Here is a 13,278-nt window from a genome sequence, read left to right on the forward strand (position 1 = left end):
CACAAATACGTATTTCATTGAATCTCGATATTTATCATGTTTATAATTTTTCTAACAATGACGTTCTACCTCCATAAGCCTACAAATGTCATGACGGGTCACATATATGAAAAGGTCGTTATATCAAAGGTGAAGAATATACTTTCCGTATACCTCTCTCAATAGAAGAACAACTTGAAGTAAAACTGGTATTGACAAATGCCACACTAACATGTCTAACATGTCAAATGTGATCTGGAATTGCTGTCTATGAAGTGGTAGACTGCAACACTGAATATTTTAATGAAAATGTCTTAAATAAATGATTATTTATATCAGTACCTCAAGTTGATTACACATATTTTACTTTAACTTATATTTAAAAACAAAGTTCATGTATGCATGTTTTAATGTAAAACCTTATCATTCCAGCATATAAATTGTTTTTCTTCAAATTCTAAAGTATCATATGACGATTATTTATTAATACTTGAACATTCTATTTGCCCGAATGAATATTTGATTTGTATTTTGATACTGAGAATGAATGTCTTCACCGTTCTTAATTCAATAAAAGTTATATAACTGTACACTACTCTGATTTTTTTATATGATCCTCTCTTGGTTGCTATTATGGTTCAAATGGATGCTGTAAATGAGAACTTAGCTTGACTTCTTTCTTTAGCTTTTTAATATTCGATTTGAGGTTTTATAATGTAATTGTGAGCTCCGAACGTGAGCGTTGCATAATATATTCACGGCCTCATTATACCTGTTTCATTTGTCACTAGACGTAAAGCACCTACCTTTTAAATAGATTTTCTTTACAAAAGATGAATCATTTTCGAAATTAATAAGTTAATACAATTATTGTATTCTCATTATAACAAAAATGTTGATCAACACACGGATCGTTAATCGTATTTTGAAAAAATAGACAGTTTTGTGGGTCCATAACAATGATTCGTCAAAATTTTAGCAGTTTAAAATCCTTTCAATGGGAATGAAGTGCATACATGCCAATAGCAACGGGATAACATATTTACTGTTACGATCTACAGAGGTAAGCTTTTTTATAATGAGTTTATTATCTTGAGAAAAATTCATTTATTTACAAGTGTTCACTCACTCTATGTATCATTGATATTGATCGATGCGAAAATATATAGTTTTTTTTTTAAAGTACAAATTAATTAGGTTAATTTAAAAACTTGATTGCAATGTATTCACGTCATCCATAGTTTCACAACAATGGCGGCATCTTCGGATAATGTATAGCAATGCTTATTTTATATGGAAATTGAATTGTAAAATAATTCTTTTGTTTTTCTGTACAATTTGTTTTTAAGAATTTTTCAAGATATGGTAATCATTTTAAAGTTGCTGTAGGAAATTTGTTTTCAACGTAAATCAAACCATATCATGATTTTACCTTTTGTTTAATAACATACACGGAATTGAAATTAATGTATTGCTGACGGGGTAAGGAATACAAAGGGGTGTAGTAAAATGTAAAAAGGAGTCAATATTTTTAAGATTCATGATATATGAACAGGTCGTGATATCAACGGTGAAATATATAACTAGGCTGTTGATGTTTTTCCCCAAAGATTACATTCACGTCGTAGATGCATCATTTGTCAAATATATTTATCATTAAATTAAGGTAGTTCAGGGGTATACCGCCATCTTCAGTTTTACAATCACAGTAAATACTCGGTCTAGTTTTTGATATCAACATACACGAAATTGAATTTAATGTATTGCTGACGGGGTAAGGAATAAAAAGGGGGTGTAGATACTATGAAATAAAATGTAGGAAGGAGTCAATATTTTAGCGTCATGATATATGAAAAGGTCGTTATATCAAAGGTGAAGAATATACTTTTCGTATACCTCTCTCAACAGAAGAACAACTTGAAGTAAAACTGGTATTGACAAATGCCACACTAACATGTCTAACATGTCAAATGTGATCTGGAATTGCTGTCTATGAAGTGGTAGACTGCAACACTGAATATTTTAATGAAAATGTCTTAAATAAATGATTATTTGTATCAGTACCTCAAGTTGATTACACATATTTTACTTTAACTTATATTTAAAAACAAAGTTCATGTATGCATGTTTTAATGTAAAACCTTATCATTCCAGCATATACTTTGTTTTTCTTCAAATTCTAAAGTATCGTATTACGATAATTTATTAATACTTGAACATTCTATTTGCCCGAATGAATATTTGATTTGTATTTTGATACTGAGAATGAATGTGTTCACCGTTCTTAATTCAATAAAAGTTATATAACTGTACACTACTCTGATTTTTTTTTTATTAATTTTTATTCGATTATAATTTCATTGAAAGTCAAGTAATTAACTGCAAAAAGAGATTACGTTTCACACATGCGTCTAACATGTCTAACTTAACTCTTTTTAGGTTTATGACAAAAATATGCATTCAAAATGGCTTACACTCTGGTGTACTTAGTTATAATCCTGGTACCTTTGATAACTAGTTACACTACTGGGTCGATGCCACTGCTGGTTGACGTTTCGTCCCCCAGGGTATCACCAGCTCAGTAGTCAGCACTTAGGTGTTGACATGAATATCAATTATATGGTCATTTGTTCAAAAATTTCTTTTGACAAAACTATTAATTTTTCGAAAAACTAAGGATTTTCTTATCCCAGGAATAGATACCTTAGCCGTATTTGGCACAAATTTTTGAATTATGCTCTTCAACTTTGTACTTGTTTGGCTTTATAACTATTTTGAAGTGAGCATGACTGATAAGTCTTATGTAGACGAAACGCGCGTCTGGCGTACTAAACTATAATCCTTGTACCTTTGATAACTATTAACACCACTGAGTCGATGCCACTGCTGGTGGACGTTTCGTCCCCCAGGGTATCACCAGCATAGTAGTCAGCACCTAGGTGTTGACATGAATATCAATTATACGGTCATTTGTTTAAAAAGTTCCTGTGACAAAACTATTAATTTTTCGAAAAACTAAGGATTTTCTAATTCCATGAATAGATTCCCTTAGCCGTATTTGGCACAACTTTTTGGAATTTTGGGTCCTCAATGCTCTTCAACTTTGTACTTGTTTGGCTTTATAACTGTTTTGAACTGAGCGTCACTGTTGAGTCTTATGTAGACAAATCGCGCGTCTGGCGTACTAAATTATAATCATGGTACCTTTGATAACTATTTACACCTTTTACAAAGTATTAGCGCATCATTTAGCAACGTCCTGAAAGTTCTCCAAATTTGATCGTATATATGTATATGCTGTGTAAAACTATCATTTGTACAGGTTTTTTGTACAAGTAATCAGTATACAGCTGCACAAATACAAATTAGGGCACCTGATATATTGGTTTAGGTTATGTTTTTATTTTTTGACTAAAACCAAATCTTATGTCCACAAACTATCCTTTGGTGTTTTTACATAAATGTTTTGTCAGTATTATGTGCAAGACTACATGTATATGTAGTTGTGGAAATAAAACACTGATAAGCTAGACACTATGCTTATTTTATCTAATTATGTGAATATATTCACAAAATGCGGATAACTTGTACAGAACAACAAAATCTGTACACATGATATATAGTCGACATCATCTTTTCTCAAGACCTTCTCGAAAATGGTGTCAATAAAGACACAAAAATTCAGTCTCTGAAATTTTCTTCCCGGAACGAGGATTGAACCAGGAACCCTTGTATTAGTAGGTAGAAGCATTTACCACTACACCACGGTTCTTCTTATCGTTTTAGCACACCTGTTTTTAAACGAGTAGTTATTATTCATATGTTTGTCTCCGTATCGCGATGTTACCACATGCATTCGGTTGTGATATTGTCATTTTTGTCTTCTTGTCTTAGTTATCAAAGGTACCAGGATTATAATTTACAGTGTTTCTTATGTGTTGGTTTTGTCTATATGCCATTTTGTCTTTTCCTTATTGACATATTTGTTTGATTTAATACGGACAAAGGTTACAACACAATGTTTACTTCCCCTATTATGTCTGTTTAGTTCACACTTTGTTTTCTAAATAAGGTGCGAATGTCATACAAGTGATACAGTTGTTTTCAATTTGTTTGCTGTATTTGAACTTTTAATGTTGCCATTTTATAAAGGAACTTCCAATTTTCATTTTTCTTGAAGTTCAGTGTTTTGTCATTTTAATGTTTTATAAGACAATATATCAAATCATTTTTCGTTTTTAAACTGTTTTTACTTAAAGGTCAATTCAAGGTTGACGTTTGATGATACAATGGAGCCAGCAGCTATCGGTAAGATGTTAACTTTTTAAAGGATTTGAAATGATAAAGATGACCAAACATGTTGATAAATAATTCAGCAGAATATATATCTATAGATGCCGACTTTGAAATTTATATATTAAGATTCAAATGGAAGATAACAAACAACACTCTTAGTTCATGAGACTATAAAAATTCGAATTCAGGATATTATTAATGTTTATAATATCCCCGTACCATGGATTTTGGTTTATGAGAATTACAGATATATATAGTTATGACACTGAAAATTCGGTGAACAGATTTGAATTAAATAAAGGGTGAAAAATGCACAATTTTTTCCAGGTTTAAAACTTTATTTTTAGTTCATTTGATATCAAAGTTTGTGTCCTCTTCCTATGTTTGAATCATGGATAACGTATTAGTATTGACATATGTGTACCACTGCTAGAGGTACCTCCTAGTAGCATTGGAAATTCTACATACTTTGGTGTATTGCCATACTTGATTGGGTTGTTTGTACCTTTAATGTTAAATATTGCAAAAACGAATAAATTTCATAAGCTTTGTTTAACATTTATTTGTCTGTGGCTCTAAAAGGGAAATAATGAGAATGAAATCAACAATTGGTGTATACATATTATAATAATCATACATACATATATATAAATAATTTGTTAACAGCTGGAACAACTGTTGGTTCAATTGTGGGAATAATACTTATGGTGCTAGCAGGGATCTACAGGCTGCGAAAATGTAAAGGTATTTCAATATATTTATAGTTATATTCATATACTAAGTTTAAAATGCAAAATTTAAAATTGCCAGTTTGTGAAAATTATTGTCTTGATGTTTGATATTAAAAAGTTGTAAAGTTTTAAGTCAAGACTTTAATACATATCTAATCTGCCGTATTCTCTACATTGAAATTAAATGCATCAAAGTAGACCAAGACACTATTGACAAGACTATACAATTTAAATTGCTTGGTTAAACAGAGTTAAAACATGGATTTGAACATGCGCAATTCATTACATAAGACCAATATTTCAATATTTGATTTATATAATACATCTCACAAATATAATAAAGCAATAGTCGAGCTTTTTAAATTAACCTAAGATAATTAAATGTTTGATATCTGTCCAAAAAATATTTACTAAACTCCTTTGTTCGAAACTAAGAACATATTTACAATTCATGTATCTATGAAACTAGATATATCCTTAAAATATGCATTACACTTTAAACTTGACATGTTTTGTTTACGTTTCTATATACCCTTCTTTCTTTACGATGGAAACAAAAAAAAAAATTTTATTAAAATCAAATAATGTCAATACAGGTTTTGATTTAGCATATGTTGTCGCTATTTCAAATAATCGTACTGTGTAAAGACAAATTCCTGTCTATTTTTATAATACTGAACTTTTTTGTTATGCTTACACAAAATTTAACCTGAAATTGATGTTTAATTATAGCGAAGCGTGTAAATAGTCAAACATCAGTGACAATACACATATGTCATGACATTGCAGTAATTCCGAATATATTTGCTATCTTATAACAGAAGACCATAACATCGTTCGTTATCGAAAGTTGAAATCATTCCTCAGTAAAGGACTTATTGTTATATTGTCCACCGTAACATCATCCTCGACACACTCGGATCCGTACTTACTCATTTTACTGTTCAAAATAGACAAAGCTGACAAGAAATACTTAGATTTTTTCTAATTCAGTAATGAACATATCAAAAAAAGAAGATGTGGTATAACTGCCATTGCGACAACTCGCAACAACAGGCCAAATGACACAGAAATTTACAACTATACGTCACTGTACGGCCTTTAACATAAGCCAAGCATACCGCATAGTCAGCTATATGACAAATGTAAAACAATTCACAAGGGGAAACTATTAGCCTTATTTATGTACAAAAACTGAAAGAAAACAAATACGTAACACATCAACAAACGACAACCACCGAATTACAAGTGCCTCTATTGGGATAGGCGCATACGTACAGAATGTGGCGTGGTTAAACATGTTATCGGTTCACTACCCTCCTCCACCTGACCTGGGACAGTATAACAATACAAAATAAGGACGAACTATAAAAATCATTTGCAAAAGGCTTAAGGTAGATCACAAGTATATATTTTTTTAGACAGAATTGTTTCATAATTTGCCAAAATGAAGATTTTACTATGCTCTTTTCAAAAATTTAATAAAAAGTATGGGTCACCGTGCTATTTTTCAAGCTATGGGTCGTTGAAAATTGCCAAAATTTGGTTAGTTTGTTCATGAAAAAACACATTAGTGTGCATAAAAAAAATTCTATGAGATAGAATTTTGAAATAAATTGTGAGAAGAAAGGTTTCATAAAATGTTTTAAGAAAATAAAAAGAAAACATGGTGTCACCGAACTTGTTTTCTTGCTAAAAGTAAAAATAAAAAATTTCCCTATTAGCCCAGTATAAATTTTGTACTAAAAGAGTTATTTCCCCTTAAATGGCTCATTTGAAAAAAATAATTTTTATACCAAAAAAATTGATATTTGTTAAAATATTATGAATAATACGATTAATTAACAATTTGTCTTCAAACAGAAAAAAAGTCTAACCATTGAATTGCAAATCTGTCTCCAAATTTGCAGATTTAGGCAAATAATTAGACCGATTTTGTACTGCGATTGTGCAATCCAAGATGGCGGTATACCATGAATCTACCTTAACTCATCAGAAGGCTACAAATAGAAATACATCTAACATATAGTTGAAGTGGATAGTTGATATAAGTATAAAGCATTTCGAGGAACATGTTACTCCTTAAAAAACCATAATAACCATATTATCCGTATCAAACATCAGCTAAAAGAACACAGCACGGAATTTGTTTTTGTTCTGGCTGGTAAGGCTTATTCTAATATCGTTATTGTTTGAGTTAAATTTATATCGAGGTTCTGCAAAAGGAAATAACAATTTCACCAACAGTCCAACTGACTCAATTTCTAGAAAATGACATATGTAACAAACATAAACTAACACCTACTTCTTTTCAAGCAGAACTAAATACAATGATAGTTTTAACCATGTTCTGGCCTCCAAAGCCGCACAAAACACCTTACAAATGTAGATTAAACATATGGTCTAATGCTAAACTACCTGTTTTATTTCCTTGAATTGTTCCAATAAGTTTTTCGGAAATAGTGGAAATAATTTCATTTGGAGTGTAAAAAAATCGTTGAAAGTAAATTGTCAGATTGGATATATATATATATATAGTATTAACCCGTGATTGTGCAAAGTTATTGTCGAGTTATGTTAATTTTAATGATTATTTTGGATCTAGTCTAATGAATTATTCAAAAAGAGTTAAGTGTATTCTCCAGGGTGTTTTAATGGTTATACAAGGTGCAATTTGAAATGTCTTGTAAATCCCTGAATAACAGAAATTTGCTCTGAACTATTACTATTTTTATTTATTCAGATTGTTCCATACTGTGTGTTACATCCCAGCTCCTTTGTTCTAACAGGGGTTATCTGGTAGGGGTGATCTGACCCGGATCACCCCTACCAGATCACCCCAGTTTGAGTTTCTTTGTTATGCATGCCTTCTTTTGTTCTGTAACATTTTGGCGGGAATGTCAAATTCACTTTAAAACTTATAGTTAATTATACGGAAAAGACTATCTATCAAAATTCACGTAGAAAAAACCCAGTGTATATGATGAGATTCGAACTCACGACCTTTAGCATATTAAGCCGCGACACATTTTATTTTATCTTTATACACATACCACTACACCAGGGTGACTGGACACGAACTATCAGTAATTTAACATACTTAAAGGAAGCAAGATATATTTATAAGTGGGGCGAGTTGGCAGACCTTTATTCAGTGGGGTTTAAACCCTTTTCGTTAATAAGTGAGTTGTCAAATTGATTGTTCAATTTGATTTTACACTTTTTCAAAAGTAGGGCGAGTCGGTAAACAAGAGAGGGGCGATTTTTTTTATAAAGTGGTGATATGTGTGGGCTGATTGGCCAATGGGACGAGTTGAGATTGTGTTTGAAATCTACTCATCGTGTTCGGGGGTCATAAAGGGTATACATCATATAGTAATATATAAAGTATATTATAATGGTTGTGTGGCGTTCTAAACAAGATTTTTGATTTGTCGATGGTTTTTCGTCTAATCTAAAACAGCTGGGTTGTAAAATAGTTATGCAATTCGGACTTGGTGTGTCAGTGTTAGATCACACTCTGGCCTCCGGCCATCGGGGTGATCTTACACTGACACACCGCGTCCTCGTGGGATAACTATTAATGACCAGGTGGAATAAGGCTCAGATGAATTAATGCAGAATGTTCATATACTTTATTAAATATAATATAGAAGGCAACGACAGATCTGAAATAAACAGATAATGACAAATAAATACAACTTTACATATAAATGCATATGAATATATCATTTTGCAGCAAATAATGTATATTATGTTTAATTACACAATTGCAAATAAATAATAATGCAAAATACAGTTAAATGACAACTCTGAATGTAAACAATTTGTTAATCAATGCTAATGAAAACTTTTCACTAAAGTAAGTTGACCATACTACTATAGAAAATACTATACAGCATTGAAAGTTAATTACAGGTAAATAAGAAAATATAAAGTTTGAAATACAATAAGCAAAGTAAATGAAACTAAATAAAATATTTAAGTCAAAAACATTTAACCATCAACTAATTTGAAAAACCCTTAAATGTAAATACCTTATAATGCTGGCTTCGGCTCTTAGCCCACATAGAGTATTTGAATTCATTGAACCATATAATACAAAATATATATAGTAAGATCATTATAGTATAGGGTAAAATAGATATAAACTAAGTACAAAGTTGGGAATAATACCAAATAGATCATATGTATATAAATGAAGTTGTCCACATATGGTTATACAATGTGCAATTTGAAATGTCTTGTCAATCCCTGAATATTAAATCTCTAAATCAGGAACTTGCTCTGAACGATTACTATTTTTATTTGACCAGATTGTTCCATACTGTATGACAAAATTTTTAATCTAATAACCCTGCAACCTACCCTACAGATCAAATGTGATAATACACAAACAGTTTAAATGTATAAAAAGTCTGTTGTATATGATAGAATTGGTTAGTGAGGATTTGCAGATGTCATAAATCACCATTGCCATAGAGACCCAAGTGAAAAAAAATGAAACCGTGGTGCACAACTACAAACACCACAAAGAGTACAGTGTACATTAAATTTGTTGTAGAAGTTTCACATCAATACATAGTCCTGCTTAACCCCGCTACATTATGTTTATATGTGTCCCAAGTAAGGAGTCTGCAATTCAGTGGTTGTCGTTTGGTGCTGTGTTACATATTTGGTTTTCGTTCATTTGTTTTACGTTAATTAGGCCGTTAGTTTTCTCGTTTGAATTGTTTTACATTTGTAATTTCAGGACCTTTTATAGCTAACTATGCAGTATGGGCTTTGCTTATTGATGAAGGCCGTACGATGACCTATAGTTGTTAATTTCTGTGGCGTTTTGTCTCTTGTGAAGAGTAGTCTCATTGGCAATTTTTTTTTATATATGAGTGGTTTGATCCTATAAATGTTACAGGCGGACGAATGGACAGAAGGACGGACGGATATGTAAAATATTATATCTGCCCGGTTCGCCGGTGGAGATATAAAAAGATGGCAAATATATGTTACATTAAAGACAACAAAGAATAGTCTCAAGTTTAATTTAAATCTTCCTTATACACTATATTTTGTGTTGTGTATTTCTCATTGACGAAGGAATCTTTGTTAGGAAGTATTTGTAATGAATGAAAAGACCGGACTCTAGATAGGGCAACATATAATTGTCAAAGCAGTGTACCAACATCGCCCACCCCTTTTTATTTTGTTACTGTCAATGCTGATAGAAAATTTTCTTGTGGAGATCAGAAAATAGTTTTGTGGCTTTAAAAGATGGGAACGAATTTGTGCATTGAAGTATCGATTTGGGTTCCCTGTAAAATGACAGATTCACGCTACCTTTGAGTCGTTGCTGGCATGATTATTTGTAATCCCTTACAACTCAGATAAAGCGGGGGCGTGTGTTGGTCATCAAGGCAACCCTACACTGTAAGCATTACTTTTCAGTTCAACTGAGTTCGACTTAAGTTTTTCCAGAACGTTCACCTTGCATGTTATTTTGTGATGCGACCGGAAGCTATATGTTACATATACTATTGGTATCGGTATCGCTGTCGGAATCGACCCGGAACTTCTTAATTATTGGCAATATAAATTACATAGAAACAAAATAGGCCTGGAGTGGTGTAAATTGTAATCAACACCATTGTACTATATTAGTTATATATAAAGTTGAATTCTTTAAATCATCGTTTTATGTCATGACGGCTGACAAATTGGACCTCGTTATTTTTGTATTATAGATATGGTCTAACTCTTTTATGTAATTTTTCAGTAACAAAAACAAAAGAATTATATAAAATGGACATGCTTTGATACTATAACTAGCATTGAATTTAACGAGATAACATTTTTATTCGCCATTGAGATTCCGTATTTCGTCAAGTTTCTGAATTCCAACTAACAAGATTAACTTTTATTTTGAGAAAATGGATATATATATATAAGTGTACTCCTCGTATATGCTAATGCCATGTTTTAATTAATCAATGTTTACGTTGTACTTGTTTATACGTTTTTTAACATTTAAACTAATTTCTCTAATTGTTACACGGCTTATCCTTTTTCTGAAATGTTTATTATTTGTATTTAATCAACGTGTTGTTTGTTTGCATGATCGAGGTTCTTCCTTTTCTCGGAATTTTCTATTGTGATGGCGTGGAAAAGGTAACCATGCATGACGAAAACTTGTAGAAAGAACTCATTTTTTATAGATTAATGTAAAAGAAGAAATAAGTTTGTATGCATATTGCTACAAAATCATTAGGGAAACAGATTCCACCTACAAATCTCGTGTATTACGATATCTATCCATTATTAACAATTACATTTACATATTTAAAACGCTCGGCGAGTCTCGCTTTAATAATATAAATATCGTGTCACACTTGATGCAATGGAAGAATCCATCTGTATCAATACTGTTTAGCGTTCGTTTTTATTAAAAATTCATTTGTATCAATATATGACATTTAGAAAAACGAAGAGGAGGTGACAAATTTGAACATGCAGGAAAAAACAGGTAAGTCTGTTTCCAATTCTACGTAATGTAATCGATGTATCTTATTAAATATAATACTTTCATGGTTATATAACTAATGTTGCAATGCTTAATATCATCATCTTTCTGACCATTATTCATTTTCTTTAAATTCATGTACTACCATTGTTCTGCACCACGATTACATTTCGCGTCTTTTAATTTAACATTTATCTGACCTAAATATTACAATTATTGTTAATTTAAAACTAATTATTTTGAGGCCTGCTATAGCTTGCTGTTCGGTGTGAGCCAATGCTCTGTGTTGAAGACCGTACCTTGACCTATAATGATTTACTTTTCACAAATTGTGACTTGGATAGGGAGATGTTTTATTGGCTTTAACACCACGTCTTCTTATAGCAGTCACCTATGTCGACATTAATTATGATTGATTTTGTTAAATTCATCAATCAATTGTATAACACATTTTGAATTGTACAAAAAACTAATAGGTATCAACTTTGGAATATTTGCCCTTGATGTTCACCAACTTTATTTGGCATTTTAAACTTATTTTTACTCGAGCATCATTGATGAGGCGGATGTAGAAGAACAATTCGTCTATTTCATACATCTATAAGCCTGGTATATTCAAAGAGGTTTTTTTTAGAATAAAGCTATACTTTAATATGTTAAATTTACCAATTCTATTTAATAAAACAGTATGTAAAATATATTCTTGTTCTTTACAAACTTAGATTGATTATGCACATTGTACAGTACAAATGCTGCAAAAAAATATTTGCACTCATTTTATTATTTCTCTCTTACAGAGGATTCTGTTGTCATTGCTTGTGCTGTTGTGCGTAAGTATATACACTTTAAAAATAATACTGATATAAATGAATATTCATATTAAATATAAATGAAAATAACAGCGTCTAAAGAGTTCTTCTGAATTGATTTTCTGCTGTTATACTGAATTGACATTTTATGACAAATATATAAAATTAAGAATGGAAAAGGTACAAAGAGACAACAACCTGACCAAAGAGCAATGAAACACCGTAGTCCACCAATGTGTCTTCAACGCATCCAGAAAATCTCACACTCAGAAGCCGGCAAAAGTTAGCTCCTAAATAAAAAAAAATATAATAGTTTGCAGCTTGTAGCCTACAAGAAATGTTAATAGTGATACACAGGGTTCGTGTGCCTCAAACTGTTTTTATGCACATAATGTCAATAGTTCCGATTAGTTCGTCTTCCTTTATATTTTGAATGTCCAACTCGTAGATTCTGTCTATGTCAAACACGGAGAAAATAACCAATTCGAAAGGTGCGAGTCAATTTCTGTCTCAGTGTGATACAGGTGCTCCAAGAACGGAGGAAACAATCTAGAAAAGTAGCATTTGTTTAAGAGTGGTGTGAGTTCTGTCGCCATGTGACGCGGATACTTCGAGAAAGAATGAATTTATTAAGAGAAGAAATAAACCATCTAATGATTAAACACATTTCTTAAATTTTTTGGAGTGGTGCTACTTCGACAAAGTGATAAAAGTTGTAAAAATAAGTGAGAGTGTATGAGTTGTGCGAAATTGTCGTGAGTTGAGTTATTATTCATTCAAGACAAATTGAATACAAAATCATATCCACCTGCTTACACACCGTAGACGGTGAGGAACCAGCTACGGATCTTTATTTGTGGTTTTATTAATGAAGTAATGCCAATTAAAGCAATAACTATATGATGTTATAAAGTTCATTACGTACACTCACTATTATATAATACTT

At 31.4% G+C, this 13,278-nt stretch overlaps 1 protein-coding gene across 3 annotated transcripts in view; it reads left to right on the forward strand.

Moving 5' to 3' along the window:
- Positions 1-13,278, forward strand: part of LOC143052296 (uncharacterized) — a 46,697-nt gene that overhangs the window by 21,738 nt on the left and 11,681 nt on the right. For 2 of the 3 annotated variants that reach the window (XM_076225308.1, XM_076225307.1), the window contains exons 2-5: positions 4,239-4,287; positions 4,942-5,019; positions 11,481-11,526; positions 12,321-12,353. In XM_076225308.1, the coding sequence (XP_076081423.1) occupies positions 4,269-4,287; positions 4,942-5,019; positions 11,481-11,526; positions 12,321-12,353 (176 nt within the window). In that variant the 5' untranslated portion in view covers positions 4,239-4,268. Of the gene's footprint in view, positions 1-918; positions 1,043-4,238; positions 4,288-4,941; positions 5,020-11,480; positions 11,527-12,320; positions 12,354-13,278 lie in introns of those variants that run through there. The other variant, XM_076225306.1, reaches the window with a different exon arrangement.

This window comes from Mytilus galloprovincialis, chromosome 11 (genome assembly GCF_965363235.1).
Source record: "Mytilus galloprovincialis chromosome 11, xbMytGall1.hap1.1, whole genome shotgun sequence".
Lineage (NCBI taxonomy): Eukaryota > Metazoa > Mollusca > Bivalvia > Mytilida > Mytilidae > Mytilus > Mytilus galloprovincialis.